We start from the raw sequence: 22,786 nt of genomic DNA, 5'->3' as shown, positions 1-22,786 counted from the left end.
CTCACGCGGACTCCTGCCCTCTCTCAGTGCTTTTCCCTGCTAACCTTCCTCCAACGGTTGCATCTTTGAGAGCAGCTCCATCGCAGCTCCCCCACCCCCACCACCACCCGGTCAGCCAGCAAGAATGCAGCAGGCAGGGGAGGTACACAGGCTGCTGGGGGGCCCCGTGCCACTCCCAAGCCCCCTCTCTCTGGATAATGGTAATTCAATCAGGATTGAGTGTGCAGACCTTTAGGTTCGATGAGGTTCCCAGGCAGTGTTGGAGGGATTATCTGCCCCCTCCCTCTGCACTCATGCCAGATGACAGCATTAACATTTCCAAGACTTCTAGGAAATGGCTTTCCGGCTCCACAATTCATTGTAATGAGTCAAATCTCTTTCCTCTGAAAAATTGCACCTTTTCGTTCCCCTCTGCAGTGCCCAGAAGACAGGGAGGAGGAACATCAAGTATCCAAATGCTGATCTCTCCCCCAGCCCACCTACTGGACGCGGCTCTGTCTGGATGGGCATATGACTTGAGGTTACTGATTTATTGGGTTATCTCTGATAGCGGTGGAAGGGCAGGGGCATTGTGGTTTAGGGAGGGAACGGAGCCCTCTGGAGCAGGTATGGGACCACCCTGGGGCGGGAAGCAGTGGTGCTGGAGTCTGGGGAGATGCTGGTGAGAAAGGAGAGCCAGAGAGGCGTGGCGTGGAAGGGACGTGGAGACCTGGATCTGGGGGTTTCAGGAGGCGTAAGGACCACACTGCTCCCTAAAGCAGCTCTTAGCCTGGTACCTTCTCCCGAGTTAGCAAACTTCTTAGAGTTTGGAGTTTATCTGTTCAATGGGGTGATGACTCATGGCTCACAGGGTTGAGAATCTAAAGGCTTAACAGCCATAGATCTTGCAGAATCATACCTGGAACATCTTACAGTGTCCACGTGGGTAAACTGTACCTTGCCACCTGGCACATGGTGGGGCTCTTGTCTTGTGACCCAGTTCCAGTAAGATCCTGGAGTCCTGTGGTCTGTCCCAGGGCAGATGGACATGAAGAGCCAGGCACCTCTGTGAGATGACTGGATTCTCCAACCTGAGCACGCATCAGAACCACCTGCAGAGCTTGTTACAGTGCGTTGCTGGCCCCACCCCCTAGTGTCTGATTTAACAGGAATTTGCATTTCTAACAAGTTCCGGGGTGACGCTGATATAATTGTTCCAGGGACCACATTTGGAGCACCACTAGCCTAGAATAATAATAAAAGTGAATTTGCATATCTGTCAGACAACATACCAGGTGCTTTCCTGTGCCCTGTTAGACCTTACAAGTCTCCAAAGAGGGATATGATTTTGTCCATACTTGTGTAAATCAGGGATTATTAAGGAAGGTGTCAAATTACCCCACAAGATATGGTACGGTGACAGCAGTCCTAAGTCTGCCTACAGGTCCCACCCAACCCCTTACCTCAAAAGAATTGGATACCAATCTTAGTACAGGACATGTTGGGTTGCAGGGGTGGTGAAAGGTCACCTGCGGGCAGAGGAAGAATTCGAGCACAGGAGCCAAGCATCTGCCAACCTTGGAGGGGGCTGTTCCTTTGTGCATGCAAAGGTCCTGTCATGTGAGTGACACAGTCATGTGAGCGACTGTGAGGCCACTGTTATCAGTGTTATCAGAGAACAGGAGGCTGGAGAGAGAAGTGGGTCCAAACCATCAGACCATGCAAGGCATTGTGGGTGAGGTCAGCTTTGTTCTCTGTCTTTGGTGGACTGTAGCTGACTCATAGCAGCTTGAAGAAGCATAATGTTAAATATTCAAGAATTTTGTGAGCTGGTTAATGTCGTGCTAATAGCTTGAAATTGGTTGTGGTGGGAATATTGACACCACAGACGTCAGCAGACATTACAGGTCAAGGTCTTTTTACCCCTGGAGAGCTGTTTGTTCAGCATTTAGCAGCATACCACTGGCCCCATTGTCCTAAAGGAAGGAGGAACAGATCAATTCCGAACAAAGGATGATGCTTCTCTGGCACTGTGACCAGGGACACTCCTTGGGTCTCCATGTCTCCCCACCACCTGCTGCCCCCAGGTCTCTCCCCAGCTCACAACCACCTCCTGCCGATCTTCCTCACAACAAAGAGCCAGGGGGAGCGGAGGAGCCAGGCCCCTGCGCCTTCCTATCGCCTCACCACAGGGGAGTTTGCCTCCCGTAGGTCCGTGTGATTATTCTTCACTTCTCTTCTTGTCTTGACTATCAGAGGAGGAGTACCAAATTCACTGCTTTTCAAGCTTGCAAAACGCAGATAGAACACAGTGAACATTCAGGGCTGCCGCTTGTGGATTACCTCATATAAACTCCTTCTCATCGCCTGCCGGCCCATCTCTCTCCACGTGGGTAAACACAATTTGTTATCTTTCTAATTACGTGACGTTAGAAGAAGAAGGAGACACAGAATAATGTTAGCATCTTGCAGAAGGAATAAATAGACCATGAGGACACTGCCATGCCTCGCAAGTCCTATGTGGTGGCCCTGCGGCTGAGTCCTGCCCTTTAGTGTGCACGCACACACATAGACACACACACATGCGCGTGCACACACACATGCGCATGCATACACACGCACACACACACGCACACACACACATCAGCTCTACGCCTCTGCAGAAAGATGGCTGTGTGGTGGCTGCAGAAGTGCAGAGAGCATTGTGTTTCTAAGTCTCTACTACCAACTGCCTACCTGCCTCACAGCTATCCCCAAGTCCGCCTTCATTAAGTGCCTGCTGTGTGCTGTCCTGGCCCTTTTTTTCTAGAGCAGTTTTAGATTTATAGAAAACAAAAAAGAAGAGCAAGTAGCTGCCCTGTCCTTCTCATCCCTACCCGCCCACCGTTCTCCCCATTGTTAGCATCTTGCATTAGTGTGGTAAATTTATTAAAATTAATGATCCAATATTGAATCATTAGCATTAGCAGAAGTCCATAGTTTACACTGGGTTTGCTTTTTATGTTGCCTACTTCTGTAGCATTTGAGAACTGGATAATGACATGAATCCACTGTTGAAGTATTATATAGAATATTTTCATTGCCCCCAAATTCCCTGTGCTTGGCCTAATTCATCTCCCTCTCCGGCAAACCCCTGGCAGCCACTGATCTTCTGTCTCTGTAGTGCTGCCTTTTCCCGTATGTCAGGCGGTCAAAATCATATCGTGTGTAGGCTGTTCAGCTGGCTTTTCACTCAGCAGTACATAGTCCAGTTTCCTCCATGTGTTCTGTGGCTTGCTAACTTATTGCAAGACTATGATTTGTTTGCCATTTGCCTATTGGGGAACATTTTGATGGCTTCCAAGTCTTTGCAGTTCTGAGTAAGGCGGCTGTGAGCAGTCGTGTGCAGGTTTTTGCACGTCGTCAAGTTTTCACTCCCCGGGGTTAACCCCAGAGGGTACAGTTGGACATGGGCATGGCAGAGGAGGTTTTGTTTTGTAAGAACCTCCTAAGCTGCCTTCCAAAGTGTTGTTACTGTTGTGCACTCCCGGCAGCAGTGAGTGAAAGTGCCCATTTCTCCACTTCCTCGCTAGTATTCGGTGTTATCAGTGCTGGGATGTGGGCCCCAGTGTGTATGCAGTGGTGTCTCGTGGATGTTCAACTTCATAATTCCCTAGTGAAACAGGATGTTAGACGTCTCTTTATAGGCTTATGTGCCATCTGCATACCCTCTGTAGTGATGCTTCTATTCCAAGCTGCACCTTTTAAAAACTGGGCTGTTTGGTTCCTTATTGTTGAGTTTTAGAGTTCTTGTAGCTTTGGATACAGCCCTTTATGAGTTCTGGATTTGACAAGTTATTTTCTCTCTCCACCTGTGGCTTGTCCTTTGATTCCCTGAATGTCCTAGAACTGTTCATGCCTGCATTTTCTCATTTAAGCCTCCCAAGATTCTGAGATTTATGTAGTATTAACTGTGTTTTCCTAAGAAAATCAAGGCTAAGAAAGATCAACTGACTTGTTGTGTGATGGAGTTAAGATTTGAACCCAGATCTGATCCAAAAGCTGTACCTCACACCACATTTTGAAAGTGTATCCTTGCCAAAGATTAGCCCACAAGGGAGACATCAGGGCCTCTTCGTAGTAAAATATCCTTCCATAATCCCAGGAAGAGGGGCTGCGTCTGGATGGCCTGTGGCCCCTGCGTGGTTGTTTGCATCTTGGCATCTTCACGGGGCACAGGAGCGTCCTCTGATCTCTCCGTGGGTGCCTCCTCGGTGTCGGTCCCATTGCTGGTCCGCTGTTGGTCCCATGTTCTCAGGACAGAAGATTCCTGCAGCTCCCCAGTGTGCGTGCTCTCTCCGCGGGGCTGCCTCCACTCTTCCTGTTGAAAATACTGTCACCTGGTGGTAGAGGCATCTTTTGCCTTTAAGAATATTTACCTGGGAGAAATAAGGTTGTTTCTTTTGTTTATAATCATGTTTTCTCTCAGATTTTTAAAGTTTATATTCTTAAAAAAAAATTCCCTTTCAACATATTAAACCAGAGGCTGTGTTTCCAGGGCTGTGGATCCCAGGACAGGCATAACTCAATAGGTAAGGATGAATTTTTGAATCAATAAGTCATTAGTGAGGCCACTGACTGCAAACACAATATGCATTTTTTTACTTTTTTTTTTAGGCTTGCAGTCCTGTGATGGCTGCTAAGAAGGCTTGATTTTCCTGAGCTCAGAGTCAGGCACCAGACCTTGTCCGAGCTCCCCCAGTAAGGCCCAGTCCTTGGGGCTGGAATTCTGCAGGAACTGGGGAGCAGCTGTTTGCACACACACCAGTAGTGGGCCTGCGAGAGTCTCAAGGCCTCCGAGGCCATCAGTGCGTTGTGTGAGCAGAGTGGGGGTTACAGGGTCAGAGGAACGGGAGAGAGAAATCTCTTTGCCACGTGCAGGCAGGCTGCATACCTCCATGAGCGTGTTTCCCCACTCGACGCCCCAGTCTCCTTATTTGTCAAATGGGAGGACTCATACCACACATCATCCCGGCATTAGTCTATAACCTACAGAGCTCACTCGAGGGATAAATACCTGAGTGAAAGAATGTGTGTCAAGTCTCTGGTACCTGCTCAGCAACGCTTACCTTGAAGCCCCTCCTCCACCTTACACCTCTCTCCCCACCTAAACAAAGCGATAACTTGAGCCTCCCACGCAGTCCCTCTAACTGTGTCCACAGAAACCCAGCCCTGTGATGAGTTAACCAAAGCAGCACTGAGTATCTCACAGTCTAGCGTAGGCCTGCCATGGGGTGGATGCTCAGTGAATGGCCTTCACATTCACTAATTAGCTGATACAGGGCAGCAGCCCATCCTAGCCCTGGGCCTGTTTGCCCATAACTGGACCCAGTTCTCACCTTCTCCTCCATATCACAGGGAACTGACCCAGTGTTTCCCAGGCTCTCCTGTCAGCAGGCTTCTGGTTGAGTTTAGCCAATGGTGTCCGCTGGGGGGAGGTTGGAAAGGAGAAAAGGAGAAGCCAGGGTATTTCTCCTCCCAGTCTCTGTCCCCTTTAGCAGCAAGGAAAGCTCCTGTGCTGCTCCAGCCCCCAACATAGACCCCTGTGGCTCCAGTGTCCGTCAACTGGCCCCAGCTCCTGAGCTGTGCTGCCCGCACCTCCTCTGTCTCCCAACCCTGGGGGAGGCAGTGTCTCCTTGTTGTTAATCAGATTATCTCAGAGTCACCTCACTCTGCTCTGCCTGGCTTCTCCACCCTCGTATCACCCAGGCAACCACTTCTCTGTCTTGAATTCCCTGTGCTGTGTATACTGGTGGTGCTGGTAGTGGTGGTGGTGGTGTCCAGCGCCCTTCCTAGCCCCCTTTGGAAGCAGGAGCCACTGAAGTTGGAATTAAGAGATCTTCCTTCGTCCACCCTGAAGCTTCCGGCTCCTCGTTTATAACAAGGGCTAACAGAACCCACCCTGCTGCTCTCCCAGGGTCATTGTGGGAATCCAGCGAGGTCATTCACTTATACATTCACCAAGTACTGACTGAGTACCTTTGTAGGTGTAGGAAATGGACCAGGGAACAGAGAGATAGCATCCCTGTTCTCAAGCGAGGTTCAGTTAGTAGCAACAAATGTGCTTTGTAGACTGCACAGTGCTGTTGAACCTAACAGGGTACACTGACCTGACGTCCGTCACCCCTGGGAACCCTCGGGGATGCTCAGAGCTCTGGGAAGCCACGTTTGCCCTAGAGTAAGGCAGACAGGCCGGCGGATGCAGCGACTGCCCGGTGTTCTGTGCGCCGTGACCTGGTCCTCCCTCTCCGCCCTGCCTGACCAGCGAGTCCCACTAGCTTGTGTCTGTTCGCATGTCAGAGCTCATTCTGATTAACTGTGAAGGATTATCCTGACTGTTCCGCTGTTCTAGCTTTTTTATTTTTTTTAATCTTTTCATTTGGTTTATTTGAAGTAAGCATGCTATTGACTACAGCCTGCAAGTCCTGGTTCTGCCTAGATTGTGTTTGAAAGGGTGTACCTGCAACAGGATTTTTAGTTACTGAGCACCTCCTTTATAATGAGTCCGCCTCACGTTAGTGTCACTGTCGGTAACAGTGTGTGGCTGGTAATCTGCTTGCAACAATACTCCAAGAGGGAAAAGAACAGTGATCTGTGTACGATGGAAAAGAGGTGAACTTGCCTGTTTAAGCAAGTGTGCAAATGGAGCATACTAATTTGCGATTCAGCACTCACGCATTCCAGATACTTTAATATGGTCTGCCTTGCTATGGAGCAGATATTGTCATCCCCATTTTATTTACCTTTGACTTACTTTGTTTAAAAGGCAGAAAGAGAATATCCATCCTCAAATACCCCCAACAGGCAGGGCTGGACCAGGCTGAAGCTAAAGCCTGGAATCCAATCCAAGAGCCCCACATGGCAGGGCCACTCTGCCACTTTCCAGGGTACATTCCAGCAGGAAGCTAAGTGACGAGCAAATCCGGGACTTGAACCCACATACTGCAGCAGGAGACACTGGTATTCTCACTTCTGCACTAAATGCCAGCTCCTCTGTCCCCATCTTAATGGTGAATTCACCAAGACCAAAAAAAGCAGGTGAGGGGCAGGCTCTGTGGCACAGGGGGTTAAGCTACCACTTTGGATGCCCACATCCTATAATCCAGGTGCCAGTTCAAGTCCCAGGTCTTCTGCTTCTGATACAACTTCCTGCCTATGCGCCCGGGAAGGCAGCAGGTGATGGCCCAAGTACTTGGGTCCCTGCCAACCTCTTGGGAGACCTGGATGGAATTCTGGGCTCCTGGCGGCTTTAGCCTGGCTTATCTCTGGCGGTTGCAACCCTGTAGGGAGTAAACCAGAGGATAGAAAGGGTTTTTTTTTTTTTTTCGTCTATCTCATTCTGCCCCTCTCTCTCTGTTATTCTGCTTTCCAAGTAAATAAAGAAATCTTAAAAAAAAAAAAAAAGCAGCAGCAGGTGACTCACGATGTTGGGTAATGGCAAAATCAGAATCCGAAAGGAAGGTGAAAAAGAGAGGATGCATTTGTGGTTCTCTTTAAGACTGGTAGCCTCCCTGAGCCTCAGCGTCCTGATCTATAAATGCAATCAGTGAGGGAGTGCTGAAGGCTAGGTGAGCAGCATGGCACCGGACATGCAGTAGTTAACCTGTGGCAGCTCTAGAGCAGAGTACTGCTGGCTCTTCACCCAAAGGCCTCTCATCAACCACCCCTTGTTTTCTGCTCTCTCTCTCTCTCTGCAGATGACCATTCCCGGGTGAGGCTGCTGGTGCTGGATGGAGACCCACATTCTGACTACATCAATGCCAACTACATTGATGTGAGTGTCTTGATGGGGTGGGGCAGCTGAGGTCTGGGGTTGGCAGGGCAGCCTCTAGATCTGTGGCTGTTCCCCAACCTGTGCCCCAGAAACTGGCCTTTCTGGGGCATATACTGAGCCGTCTGGCTCCCCCTTGATATGTGAAACTAGCCTAAATCAAGCTGCTAAAGCATGCAAAGCCACATCTTCTTTCAGGTCAGCTTGAGTAGGCTGCTCAGTGGAGCCCCAGGACAACAGCTAGTCTTTTCCATTCACCCCCGTTATTTACTTACATAACTGTCTATCCATTCATTCCCTCACTTGAAGCTACAGCCATTAATGCAACAAAAATGTAAAAGTGCCCACCGTATGCTACCATAGAGCTTAAAATGCCGGCCTCTGTCCTAAAACCTTAGAAGAGAGAGAAACTGTGCACAGTGAGAACTCCAGGGCAAACTAGAAAGTGGTAAGTGTAACAAGTTGGGATAAAGTGCCACAGGGATTTGGAGTTGGGAAAAATAGTACTCCTTTCATCAAGTATGCAAAATGTGATGTGAACCAAATTCTCATGCATAGGTAGAATTGAAAATCAAAGAGGGAAGATGGGCCTCTGGTTGGAACAGCAAAGCCCAGATGAAGCAGCTGGAAAAGAGATCTGGAGTCTGCCTTTGAGGGCCTCAGGGACTTTGTGATGGAAAGAGTGGGAGATTAGCTTGGCGCCCACTCACTGATGGTTGAGCTGCTCTGACATGGACAGTTGGACTTCATCCCGCAGGCAGAAGGATGCTGTTGCAAGTGTTTGATTAGGAGATGGCCGGTTTAGAACTGAGCTTTGGGGTGATATACCTGCTGCTGAAGGCAAGGCAGATCTCAGGATCAGAGGGAAGAGATTTTGGAATTAAGACACCAGTTGAGAAGGAAGCTGCCTTATTGTTCCACAGACTACGACAGAAGGGACTAACTTCAAATAGGAGCCACCAGGGATGCACTCTGTAGTGAGCGGGTTTGCAACAAGAGAACATGACCACTAGGGCCAGAAGGCTTCTCGGGACCTCAGCTAGAGCCCAGGGGCTTTGAAGAATGGCTCAGAGGTCCATGCTGGTCCCTTGGAGTGGCATACTCAGTGAATGTCCCCCTAGTCCAGGTGGAGCTAATGATTCATTAATTCTACAGATATGTCCTGAGCCTGGCGTTGGTCATCGCCTGTTTGCCCTCAGACCTGTTACTTGTCCTTCCCCAATCTGCATCACAGGTGGGGGTGGGGGTGGCATGCAGGGCTTCTGGGGGTGCTTTCCCATCATGCCCTGCTACCTTTAATAAGAATAAGCAGAGACCACAGCAGTTGGCTTTTGATTAGTCATTCGTGGGCCCAACAACATGTGTTTTAAATGGATTAGTTCACTAAGACCTCTTGTACTATCACTCCCATTTTCCAGATGGTGGAACTGAGGTTTAGAGATTTTACAAAGCTTGTCCAGGGCCACGCAGGTGATCCGTGGCAGAAGCAGGAGAGGAGTCAGACCTGAGTGACTCATGGCTCCCAGTCCAGTGTTCTTTCTCATGCCTCCTGCCAACACCCCCATCCACCACTCCTAGATTCTACCCTGCAGCCAGCATTTGGTGGGGGCTCAGTCAACACATGTTGATCCAGGTTGAATGTGTTCTTTGCCTTTAACCTTGACCTCCTCTATGCCTGGGTAGATGTGACAGCCCTGAGGACAGGCTTGTGTGCCTGAGCTGTTGTATCTATCTGGTATTTATCATCAGTGGAAACCCCCAGCAAAAGTCAGTTCCCTAGATGGGCCCTCCATCCCAAGTGGAGTGAGCAACTGGTGGTAGCCAGCAGAACTGAGACACACTGGTGTTTTAGAGGTGACTAATGGCATTCTTTTTTTTTTTTAATTGATTTCATTTATTTGGATTTTTAAAAATTTTTATTTATTTTTTTCAACTCTTATTTAATAAATATAAATTTCCAAAGTACGACTTTTGAATGATAGCAGCTTTTCCCCCCATAACCTCCCTCCCACCACCATCCCATCTCCCACTCCTTCTTCCATCCCTTTCTTCATCAAGATTCATTTTCAATGACATTCTTTAAATTCAAGTGAATCTCAACCACAGCAATGCTGATGGTGCCTCCCGTTCCTGTCATGTTCTATCATTGCAAGACATTTTAGGGTGATTTTAAGGTGTATGGATATTATTTTACTTGGTGAATTGTAATTGTATACATGTATGGGGTACATTGTAATATTTTGACAAATGTATACGGTGTGGAATGATTTGATCTAGCTGATCAATCAGCATATACATCATCTTGCTTACCTATCATTTTTGATGAGATATTTGAAATTTACAGTTATTTTGAAATATGCAGTAAGTTATTGGCTGTAGTCACCAACTAGACAGATCTCAAAACCTATTCCCTCCCCTCTGTCTGAAACTCTGATCCATTTGATGTACAGGACCCCATTCCCTCTCTCCCTGCAGCCTCTGGTAAACAATTTTGCTCTACTTCTATGAGCTCAGCTTTAGTAGAGTCCACATACAAAGGAGATCACATGGTATTTGTCTGTCTTTGTGTGTTCCATTAGACTTAGCCTAACGGCCTCCCATTGCATCCATGTTTTTGCAAATGGCAAGATTTCTCCACCTTTAAGGCTCAATACTATCCTGTTACGGATATACCCTCATTTTCTTTATCCATTTATTCACTGATGGAGATTTAGTGTGATTTTGTGTCTCAGCTATTGTGAATAATGTTGTAATGAACACGAAAGTGCGGATATCTCTAGGAGGCACCAATTTTACTATCTGGTGGGCGATGGTAGCATTCAATCTCCTGTCTTCATTGAATTTTTCATGTAGATATTCTGTCAGAGTACGAGGTGTTAAAATCTTTGATTGTTGTGAACTTGTTTGTCTCTAATCCTTTGATCTTGTGTCATGTATTTCTGAGGCTCAATGAGGCCCATCCACATGGGCACTTCGTGTGTGCTGTGTTAGCTTTCACTGCCATGATAGCCAATGACAGCCATCTGAGTTGTTCATAATTTTGAGAGCTTTTAAAGAAACTGGGTCTAGGTTAAGAGCATGGCTCAACATCACCCAACTGGATGCCCATTCTCTGTCTACCTGGGACACACTGCCGGCTCCTCCCTCTCTGTATAGGAAGTCAGTTTTGCACACAGGTTAAACTGTGTCTTCCTCGTGCTGTTTTAATATGTGACGTTGGCCTCTGGGCTGATTCTCACCGGTGAGAGTCAAGGGCTGGCAGGACCCAAGTCAAGGACTCAGCCCTTGTGAAGGCCTTTGAGCCCAGGCCTTTCTGATGACTAGCTTTGTGATCCGGGGTCAAATCCTGACTCATCCTGATGTCTGTAAAATGGGATAAGAATGTCACCTCACAAGTGTGTGGTAACTGATGTGAAGGATCGCTCAGGGTCCCAAAAGGGAAGAGAGGCTCACTCGGAGAGGGTGGCCAAGGAGCGTTTAATAGGGATGTGAATAGGATTAAGGGAAACCTCTAGGGTTCGATATGGTATCTCTGGGCTAGCAAAAGAAGGGAGCTTAGCCCAGCCCTTTGACCAGACTGGGGATAAAGTAGCTGTAAGGAGAGGGCTGCCTGCCAGGAGCTCTAATCCTTGGTAAAGAGTCAATGCCAACTCATGTTGACCAGGCAGGAGAGACTCAGGACACATGCCCTAACTTCCTCCTCACCGGGGAGCTCCTGCTGTGGTTCCTAGGGGCCAAATCTGCCTAGAAGCATGGATGCCCAAGGTACACTCCAAGCAGGCTGCCTTTTCAACACCAGGCAGAGCACAGCATAGAAACCAAGAAAAGAAATGGGGTGGGGACAAAGACTAGACGCTGCTCACAATCACATCCTGCCACGGCGCTCCTATTAGAGGCTGGAAAGTGGAGACAAAGCTACTATGTACTCAAGCAAAGTTAAAATCCCTAGGACCTCCATGGGGTTTCTGGCCAGGCATATCCTAGGCAGCTGTATGGTCCCCACTCTTTTATCCTGGTCTCCTCCACAGTCAGAATCCTTCCTGTCTCCCCAAAGAGCTAACCACCCCTGCTGTAATCACTGCTCCACAGTTGTATCTTAAGGGTTCATTAAAATGATTCCATTTGAATATTGAGCTGGATGGGGCCAGCTCTGCCTTGATTCTACAGGCTGGGCTGTGGTCTGCTACCCTCTGAACCACCCCATTGGCAGGATTGTTTGCATACTCTAAAATGTATTGGCCACTTTAATCTGTTATAAATTACCAGCCTGGAAATAAATATCGTATCTGGGTCCCCAGTAAGTAACAGATGCATGAGTGCAGAGTGAGATAAATGTGTTCTGGATGCAAACCTCTTTCCCATTGCTCACAGATGGAGACAGGTCCAGGGCCGCTTTGCAGTCGATGTGTGTGTTGTGTAGGTGGGACGGAAATGAACTCAGAGTTCTTTTAAGGTTAGGAAGTTTTCTGTTCTAGCTCTTGGCAAATCCCCAGAGAAGCCCCAGTTGAGCGGTACATTTCCTTTTATCTCCTTTGCAGAGGAGTCTCGTGGTTGGGATGTTTTCTCTTTGGGGACTGCGTGGGTTTCTGGAGGCCAGGGAGAGTCTCTTTACTCAGATGCAGTGTGGGGACAGGCACACCGCACACATGCATGTATGCCTCCATTCGCCAAGAACTTGTCAGTGCTGGCTGTCCAGGCAGACTTCTAGGTACTGGGGACACAGCCGTGAGCAAGCTAGGTACAGCCCCGCCCTGGCGGAGCTGCCATTCAGCAGGGGCGGACAGACAAGAAGCAAGTAGGCAAAGAGAAAATAAAATATCAGTACCCTGTGAACAGGAAGCCAGGGAAAGCAGGTGTCAGGGTGGTCAGACGAGGGCTGTGTGTTGCAGTGACCGGCACCTGAGCAGAAGCCTGGATGGAGTAGAGAGCAAAGGATCCTGTTATCAAGGGACAGACACAGCAGGCATGGGGAATGGCCATTGCCAAGTTCTCTGGGGGAGACATGAGTGCTGTTTCTAAAGAGAAGCAAGCGAGTGAGCAATGGAGAAAGTGGTAGGAAAATAACATATTGCTTCAAGGTTGAAATAGGAGTGGCATAGGTGTTGAGATGCCAAAACGAGGCCTGATTAAGAAACCAATTCAACCATCACCTCCCCAGAGAATACTCTGGCCTCCCTGGCTGAGTCAAATCCCTGGGGGTGCGCCACGCCTTCCCCTTGGTAGCTCCTGTCCCAGTTTCTTGGTCTTTGCCCGCTGCTCAGAAGCAGAGCCTGCATCCACTGAGCCACTTGTGCATTTCCAGTGTGGTGTGCACAGTAGTAGGTGTTCCAGTAACACCTATTTATTGAATATTACACAAATCAGCAAATGAATGCACAAAATAGTGAAAACCGAAATGAGGCTTGATTTTTTAAGAGATTTATTTATTTATTTGAGAGAGAGAGAGAGAGGCTGGCTGGCTGACTGACTGACTTCCATCCTCCCATCCTCTGGTTCACTCCCCAAAGGGCTGCAATGGTCACAGCTGGACCAGTCTGAAACCAGGAACCAGGAGCTACCTCTGGGTCTCCCACATGGGTACAGGGGCTCAAGGACTTGGGCCATCTCCTACTGCTTTCCCAGGCCATAGCAGAGAGCTGGATGGGAAGTGGAGCAGCTGGGACTCGAACCAGCACCCATTTGGGATGCCAGCACTGCAGGTGGCAGCTTTTCTTGCTATGCTATGACCTCTGAAATGAGGGTTTTGTGCTTAAAATTGCATTCTGTTGAATTTCAAGCACATCAGAATCATCCAAATAGTGGTTTCCTCCAGACTTTGTCTTCCAGCCCAGTGGCTGCCTCAACTTCACCTCAAAAACATATTCATGCATATATTTCACCAGCCAGGCTTTGCTGAAAATTGCACCCAGTCCTGGGTGGCAGGTCCCATGGCTCAGGAGGAGACAAGGATACAAATATGTATTGCAGCAATGTTGCTGAGCTTGTTGGGCATGTACAGAGCCCTGCCTGGCCACTGAGGAGGAGGAGTTACCTTGGCATCACAGAAGAGATTGCATTTGAAGAGCAGGGTGAGGGGCCTGGAACATAGAGTGCCTGGATTTGGTAGGAGGTTAGGGAGGGATCCCTGGAAGTGAGGCTGAAGATGAGTTGGCCATTTCCCTGCAGGTAGTGGGAAGAGATATAACACATTCGATGTGCAATGAGAATCTTGCTGGAGCAGGAAGCAGATGGGCTGCAGGGGCAAGATGGAGGAAGAAATACCAGCCAGATGGCCGTCCTGTATCCCAGGCCAGGGAGGATGAGTGATGGTGTGGATGGCAGAAGATGCAGACTTGAGAAACTGCATATTTCCAGGTTCTGGGGGAACATTCTGTCTTTACCTTAATCTTTCCTGTCATCCCAGTCTGTTTTGAAGTGGAGGAATAGATGTGTTCTTCCTACCTTTGTGTCTTATTACACTAACAGAGAAAGAAGGAAGGGAGAAGGAATGGACTTTTAGTTGTAGTAGGCACAGAATAAATGGTATCCAGATAAATAATAAAATAATAATAGCCAAGACATATATGTTAAATCTTAGAGGAGTACCTGGCCCATAGTAACTCTCCTAGATTAATTCATTTCATCAGAAAACCACTCTGATATAAACATCCTTACTGCTGTTTTAGAACCAAGATTCAAACCCAGGTGGGTGGGTTCCAGAGTCCTTGGTGCACATAGCCACTATGCTATGCTGCCTTCTAGTTGGTTCATCAACAGCTTCTTCACTGGATAATTGCTCTGAGTCTCACACTGTGCTAAGCCCCGTGGTGTGTGTGTGTGTGTGTGTATTTTAACCTTAGAGGCAGTGTTTATCCCAAAGAAGCTGACAACCTCACTAAGTAGATAGAATCACTCAAGCAAAGAGTTCAGGTGGGGCTGTTGATGGCCATGTGGTTAATCCAGCACTTGTGGTCAGGACGCTGGCGTTGGGTTCGTGCTGACAGTCAATTGGAAGGCAGCTACTATTGATAGAGCAGATGAGAGACAAGGCAGAGAAATGTACAGGGACCTCAGAAACTGGTCTTTGCCTCAGGAAGTGGGTTAGAGCCTGAGAGATGCTGTCTGTTGTACCATAAACCACACAGATGGAAATCCTAGCTTGTTTCCTGAAGAAGGGGTCATGGGGCAGCTCACCCATCTCAGCAGGACAGAAAGACTGGTCAGCAGTGTTTAGGACAAAGACGCGTGTTCACCAAACCTCAGGATTTGTTTTCCTTGAAAATGGTGAGCCATAAAGATTAACCACATTTCCAAACTGTCAACAAACTCTCCATCCCTGGTGGCATTTGTGTTTTTATTGACTAGTTCATTCATGTATTCGTTCAGTAGATACTAGTTGTACTCAATGTTGTGGCTTCAGAACTTGAACTTCTCAGTGTAATGTATTGCATCTTGTCACAATCAAGGGACCCTGCACGTATTCCATGCTCAGGCAAAACAGAGGGTCCCCTTCAACCTCCTTCCAGTGATTAGGGTTATGGGGCCCAATGGTAATCCCACCCCAGAAACCAGCAGCGCCTCACAGGCACTCATGAAGGTGTAAGGGAAATCAGAGACTGGTCTTTGAATCAGCTTTATGGCTCTCCTAGGCCACACCTCCACCACGTGCTATCTGTACCCAGAACTTCCATCCCAAGCCCAGGCATGCTGAGCCGGAGAAACAATGGTATCCCCTCCAGTTTCCTTTTTCTAATTGGTCCTAACGGGAAGAATCCACAATAGGATTGTTTCCTCATGTTTTCTTCTCTGGGTACCCTGGCAGGGTCTCATGCCGTGCTCAGCAGATAATCATGGCCAAGGACAGACATTTTTGTGGTTGATGTCCCCATAAACCTAACATCTCCTCGCCTATCTTTTTTTTCGGAGCATGAGCATAAGTGATACCCACCTAGCGTGTGCTCCTGGGGCTACTGGGTCCAAGGCGAGCCTATACAGGACGCTCCCAAGTAGCCATGGCAACAGCTAGCATTGAGTGACTTGAGCTTGAGGCGCATCATCTGATTTACTCTTTGCCACTTCTCTGGGAAGTAGCTAATGCTATTCCCATTTTGCCTACAAGGAAAGCAAGGCTTGGAGAGGATGTTTATTAATACTGTGCTGTTTGCAAGTTTTGATTGGAGACCCTCCTCTGTGCTTTTCTCCTGTTATCCAGGGGTATCATCGACCTCGACACTACATTGCAACTCAAGGTAAGTGCCCTCCTCACCTGGTGCCTTGGGGAGACCTCAGGGACCCAGGGAAGATGACTCTGGGAAATAGTGGACAGGTTGGTTTCCTCTCCTCTGCTGTTTTTCCTCTGAAGGTCCCTGGCCCTTCACTGGAGGAGAGGAGTGAGTTTCCAGCACAAAAGAAACCACTGAAGCGTGGGGCTGCAGAGCCTCCCTCCAGAGGGTCCAGAGAAGGAAGGAAGGTGACGAGATCAGCTATAGGAGGGAGGCGCCCAGGGCACAGCAAAAGCATCAGCCTCCGACAATGCCATTAGCATCTACTGGAGAGATCTGAGCTGACGGTGCCTCTCCTCCTCCGTGGGCACATGCCTATAAGAGAGATGCAACCAACTGCTCTGGAAACCACCTTGACTGCATGTAATCAGAAGGCTTAAAAATGACCATGCCCTTCAAACCCTCCTGGGAATAAATCCTACAACTAATTATAGATAGAAACATTCTTCACAGTCTTATCTCCAAGAGCAAAACAGTGAAAAATCTGAAATGGCCAACAATGGGTAGCCTGGTTAAATAAAGTGTGGTCCTTCTGTATTATAGAAAATGATGCAGTAATGCAAGACACCATGCCTAGAGAGAATTTGGAAGAGCATTGGACAGTGCCACTGATAGATATGATGCTTGTTGCAGTGAACACAGACATAGTTAAAGAGTAATATCCAAAGAAATTTCTGTAGACTGTCGGATCCTATTTCCCACTCCAGGTCTTTTTCTTCTTCCTCCTCCTCTCTGTTCAGGTTCTCGACAAGTGCTTCCAGCATTTGTGAAGCTCAGAATTAAGCACACCATGCTTTTGCTCTCAGGATCTGGTTCCGGATAGCTCTCTACCATCTCCACCCCCCCCCCCCATTTACTTCCTGTCTCTCATTGAGGTTCTGCAGCAAGTTTTTGGAAAGCCCTATATGCCACAGCCAATAATATAGCCTAGACAAGGGGGTGGGTGAGAGGAAAGTGGAGCTGGTGGGAGGATCTGAACAAGAGAATGACAGCAGGGAGAGGGGCCGTGGCCAGCCTTCCAGGAGAGGCTCTGTGTAGACCGAGAAGGTGTGCAGTGTGGCTTTTCTTATCCATACTGTGATCTGGCCCCATAGGGCTCCATCTCAACTACTTGATGCCCTAACAGGGATCACCTGGCCTTACTCTTGCTCACTTGTGTAGAGCCTTGACCAATCAACCAAGAAGGCCAAACCCCCTGGGGGCTTCCCTGCACCTGCCGTCTCTAACGCTGTCACCTTCTCCCTTGGCAGGTCCCATGCAGGAGACAGTAAAGGATTTTTGGAGAATGATCTGGCAGGAGAACTCCGCCAGCATCGTCATGGTCACGAACCTCGTGGAAGTGGGCAGGGTAAGCTTCTCCCGCAGTCGCCCGGGCAGAGGGTGTGGGAGGTGCTCTCCCGAGCACCCCAGTTCCCTGCAGCGTGCTAAGTGCCTCCTAGTCAAGATGGCAGCCTCCCAACAGCCTCCAGGACAGACATCCTCACCCTCACTCACATGCTGGCCACATCCTTCCCGTCTGCGCCCCTCATCCTCTTTTCCACCCTCACCATGTTGATGACGTCATCTCATTCTGAGAAAGTCAAAGCCACCCGACGTGAATTCGCTCATCTTCACCCCAGGAAGCTTCCATCCCTCTTGTATCCGCAGCCGTCTTCTCATTCTCCCGCTCTGATAGGAGGTTTGGCCACAAGAAGGGGCTGTCTCTGTTGACCTCAAATGGCCATTTCTCATGGCTCCACCCGACGCAGCAGAAGCTGTGACTCTGCCTATCCAAAGGCGAGCCTGGTGCCTAGAGTCATGGATTCTGCCCAACAGTGCTTTCAACGCCCCCCTCGGACTTGAAAAACAAGGTTCTTTCTCATTGCTGGGTTATTCCCTGGCATACAGTTGTGCTCAGTACCGTCCAGATTAAAAGATAAAACAGGCGAGCAGAAATTATTCTCGCGTCCCCACTTTTCTGCCGGACTTGGAAGACGGACGCAAGGCTCTGCTCCTTCACCCCATCCTCTTCCGCTCTCCCCACGTGGCTGCTCCCCCATCCCACCAGCAGAGACGCTGTCGATACGGCTGACATCCCTCATGCTGACCAAGCCAATCGTCACTCTTTTCTCACCTTGTTCCGCCTCAGCAGCATCAGGCCCTTTGCTCCCCGCTCTTTCCCCCATGACCTGCTTCTCTCGATATTCTTCAGGGCTCATGCCTTGATCCTCCTCTGCTCTGTCTCCACTCTCTCCCGAGTCATCTGTGACCACTGCTAGGGCTTAGGAATGGGACTGCTATGCCCAGCTTGCTTGTGCCTGCTTGGTTCACTGTGGCATGCAGGTCGGTGGGCGGGTGGGTTGAAAGGCAGGGCGTGCAAACACCATAACTGAGAAGGGCCTCTCTCCGTCTCATGTGGAACTAACTAAAGAGTGGGCAGGTCCGATTTTGTTTGGGCAAGAACCAGAGATAACGCGGCTAAGCCTCCGTGAATGCGAAGAAAGGGGAATTTTGAGCATTGAATCCAGCAAGGGTGTGGACTTCTCATGGCCTAGCAGAAATGACCTCATCCTCTGCACAGCTCTACAGATGAGGAAGCAGACTCAGCGGGGAGGAGGAGCCCCTGAGTCCCCAGCCAGAGCCCGGACCTGAAGTCTGACCCTCGACTCTCATTCTAGTGCTCGTAATTCCTCCATTCAGACTGTTCCCCGGGGACTCAGGCCCAGGCTGCAGCTGCTTCAGACAATAACAGCCAGCCTGGCCTACAAAATTTGCCACAATAGAAACAAATTCCCATGATGAATGGGCCATGAATCTAAATTCGATTTGGGGATGAGAAAAAATCTCTTTTCGCTAGTGGCCTGGCATGATGCTAAACACTTCTTATGTATTCCGGAATTCTGTCTCCCAGCACATGTGTAAAGCAGTGTTCCTGGTGATTGGTTGGGTTGGCTGGGCTTGCATCCTGGCCCCATCCCTTGCCCACTGTTGGCCTTGAACCGTTTTCTTAGCCTCCCTCTGTTTTAGATTCCTCATCTGTAAAATGGGCATAGTATTATCTACTCCATAAGGTGACGGTGGTAAGGAACTGACATGAGACAGGTGAAGCGTTAGTAGAATCTGCAGTAAGCAGCATGAGGCATGGTGAGCAGTCAGGAGGGGTTGGCTGTGGCGATGAATCGGAAGCTGGGGCTCAGAGCGGTTGCGCCCCTTCCTGGAAGCTACACAGCTACTGAGTGTTAGGACCAAGCAAGGAATCCGTTTGCCCCCAATCCTTGTTGTACTCTACCAGTGTCTCCCTAAGTGGGTTCTGTGGGATGCCAGCCTGCAGGATGCTTAGTGAGAAGAGGGTTCCCTGGTGAAATCCGTTTGGGAAATGCTGTGGCCTCCGTGCCCCTTTGGGAGAGCCCTAACACACGTGAGCAGTAGCACATGTAAGCAGCTGAGGAGTCCCGTAGCAGAGCGGCCCACTTAACATTGTTTAACCCAGCATTTCCCAAGCTTATTTGACCACAAAACCTTTTTTTGTTTGTTGTTTTTGTTTCTTGTTTTTTGTTTTATTTACCTAACACCTATTAGCGCCCAGCGGGACACACTGTGGGAAACGCCACTCTAGGCCGCGCGGCGTCCCCCGGAATGGTAATAATGCTTTTGTTCTTCTAAGGGGAAACCCGTGAGCTCTCGTTCCTCCGAGGAGCGGGACTGACAAAGTCCAGTGTGGGAATGGCTGTTTGTAGCACCTGCACGCACTGCCGGGGCCTTCCCCTTGAGCCCGGCTTCCATGCTTTCCCCAGCTGAGAGCCTTCCTCCTTCCGGCCCTCCCAGGACCACCTCTTAATTATGTCCCTCTTCCAAACCACTTCCGCTTCCAGTTCCTCACCGTCTCCCACCCTGTATTCTCATCCCAGCTCAGCTGGTGTCACTCGGCTGCTCCAGCCTGAGCATAGAAAGGGGACACAGCCAAAGGGAGGAAACTGACCACACGTGACCTTGACCTTGGACAAGTCACCCAAACCTCCAAACGAGCATGATTTCCATCTAGAAAATGGGGCTGATGAGACCCCCTGTTTCACCTGGTTCTGCTGATCACTTGGTGCGAACAACGCTCTTGAAAATCCTGATTTCCACAAGATGACAGTGCTTTGTTTCTAATGGCTCCAGAGCCTCTGGGAGTGAGCTTGGCCTTGTGCACTTTGCGGGTCCCTGGCCAGCTGACAACCCCGGGGACTGCGGTGCCAACAAAGTTGCCCTGGGGTTCATTGGAGCAGGAAGCCACAGAGGCGGCGGCTGCTTCCACGCAGTCAGCTGCTCACCCAGCCTCATCGCTGCCCCTTCTCTGTCTCTTACCTGGCCACAGGTGAAGTGTGTGCGGTACTGGCCGGATGACACGGAGGTCTATGGAGATATTAAAGTCACCTTGATCGAAACAGAGCCCCTGGCAGAGTACATCATCCGCACCTTCACGGTGCAGAAGGTAAGCCCCTTCCCTCCACCATGGCCAGGGGCAGCCCTTTGCCCTCCACTCAGCAATCACAGTGACTCGGGCTCTGCTCTGTGTCCAGCTCTGCACTTGGCACCAGGGAGGGAGTAGGGAATGAAGTCAGCCGCAGTTCATCTTGCGTCCAGCAGGACAAAGAATTGAACCGTGGAACCCATGGAGCAAGAATGCGTTGTGCTAAAAGCCACAATGGAGCGTGCAAAGAGAGCAGATGGAAAACCAAGGAGGGTGGGGGGACCAGAGAAGCCTCCCTGAAGAGGCAGCATCTGGGGAGAGTGTGAGGGTAAGGAGGCAGCAGCCAAAAGAACTGGCAGGAGGAAGACTGTCCCAGGCAGAGGGGAGGAAGCAGGCAGTCTGGAAGGCGACTGACCCTGCCATGTGCTAGGCCCGCGGTTCTCAGCCGGGAGTGATGAGTTCCCTCAGGATACTCCTGAGTGTCTGGTGCCGCGTTCTGCCATCAGAACTCGGCAGGGGAGCAGGCCGTGACTGGTGTCTGGTGAGTAGAGGCCTAGGGAGCTGACGAACCTTCTGCAGTGCACAGCACGGCATAGCACAGGCCCAACCAGAGAGGCTTACCCAGCCCACAGTGTCCACAGTGTCAGGGCTGAGAAATGCTGGTCTGGACGCTGGAAGGAGGCCAGGGTTGCAGGAGTTTAACGAACAATGCATGAAATCGCAAATAATCTGATTTATAAAATTAATTACGATGTAATCATTGTTATTGTACAGTTACTGTTATAGAGACAGCTAACATTTCCTCATTAAGCCAGGAGCGTTTCTCAGTGCTTTGCACAGATTAACTCGTTTAATCATCCCCAAGCCCTTCATTCTACCTGTTAGGTATTTGCTCTTATTGTCCCCATTATACAGATGAAGAAACTGAGACAGTGTTTTAAGAGGGTTGTCCACAGCTGCCCAGCGGCATGGTGGAAGAACCAGGAGTCACACCTGGCCCCTGAAACCTACTGCTCCCTGGCTACACTGCATACCTTATGCTACATAGTTGCCATTTTCCAGAAGCAACTCTTCAACTGGCCACATGACCAAAGGCTTGAGGGTGCAGAAACACTGGAGATGGCGCAGTCCCCCAGGGAGAGAGGAGCCTTGATAAAGAGCCAAGCACAGGTGGTGAGGCCTCCAGCAAGGGCTGCAGGGCTGGGCTGACTTGGAGGATGGAGGAGAAAACAGCCAGCTATGCTACGGAAGCCACTTTCTCCTCCCCCAGCTCAGCCCACCCATCCCTGCCTTGATCCCAGTCTCTCTTCCCTGTCTCCTGCAGGACTCTGCCTCCTGTCCTGCTCCTGTCTTAGTTTGCGTTTCCTGGACGTGAGTCTGCAGCAGCAGGGACTTGGGTGCCCTGAGTCACGTGTTGAAGAAGAGCTTGTGGGAGAAGGGGGCAGGGAGGCTGGACAGGGTTGGGGAAGAGGCTCAGCAAGGACGCGGCCTCAGCCAGAGCCCTGCTCGGTGAGATCCCACGGCCACCCTGGGCCATGTGTTGCACTGTCCACTGCCCAGTCCTGGCACGAAGGGTCTCTGTACCCCATAAGAGACACCGGTCATTCTGCTTTGCCCAGAACAGTGTCCTGGGAGATCCCTCAGTCCTGGGCAAACTGGGCAATGGACAAAGCCACTTGGTCAATCCAAGTCTCCATCATAACTGAAGGCCATCTGTGGGCCCCTCCCCGGCGCCACAAGGAAGAGGGCTCCTGTGCAGCTCAGAGCAGCTTTCTGAAAAAGGGCTGAGCTGTCTTCAGGCAAGATTCATTATGGGGGGGTACCCCACCCCAGGGGCAGGGACCCGAGTGGGCACCAGCAGTGCCTTCTACACACTCACCCAGATCCACGCTGCCCACCGCAGCTGCCAGGCCCTCCTGTGGTGCAGGCAGAGGACGCCCTGTCCCTTCCATGCAGCATCCCTGCAGCCCCCCTCTGGCTCCCTGCAGCCTTCAAGATTAATGTTAACCTTGTGTAGCCTCAGTTTGCTCATCCATAGAATGGAGATAATAATCTGAAGATATGAGGATTAACTAAACTAATACATTGAAGTGTTCAGATGGATGACTGGCACATCACCCATGCTGGGTAAATGTTAGCTGTTATTTTCACTATTGATAAATTTCAAACCTCAGGTCAAGTAACTACCTCCTCCAGGAATTCTTCCCTGATTTCTCTCCACCCAGATCAGGTTAGCTGATCTTTAAACACTTTAATAGAATTATGCACTTAGGAGTCTGCCTCCCCAGTGAGGCCAGGATGGGG

General features: G+C 49.8%; 1 protein-coding gene across 1 annotated transcript in view; it reads left to right on the top strand.

The window, feature by feature from the left end:
- PTPRT (protein tyrosine phosphatase receptor type T) overlaps positions 1–22,786 on the top strand; it is a 787,789-nt gene that overhangs the window by 737,177 nt on the left and 27,826 nt on the right. The window contains exons 18-22 of the mRNA XM_062202558.1: positions 7,716–7,792; positions 15,981–16,017; positions 17,301–17,398; positions 19,609–19,668; positions 20,387–20,503. Of these exons, the coding sequence (XP_062058542.1) occupies positions 7,716–7,792; positions 15,981–16,017; positions 17,301–17,398; positions 19,609–19,668; positions 20,387–20,503 (389 nt within the window). The remainder of the gene's footprint in view (positions 1–7,715; positions 7,793–15,980; positions 16,018–17,300; positions 17,399–19,608; positions 19,669–20,386; positions 20,504–22,786) is intronic.

The sequence above is a fragment of the Lepus europaeus genome, chromosome 10 (assembly GCF_033115175.1).
Source record: "Lepus europaeus isolate LE1 chromosome 10, mLepTim1.pri, whole genome shotgun sequence".
Lineage (NCBI taxonomy): Eukaryota > Metazoa > Chordata > Mammalia > Lagomorpha > Leporidae > Lepus > Lepus europaeus.
The sequence above is the reverse complement of the archived record's forward strand: the minus strand, read 5'-3'. Positions and strand labels throughout refer to the sequence as shown.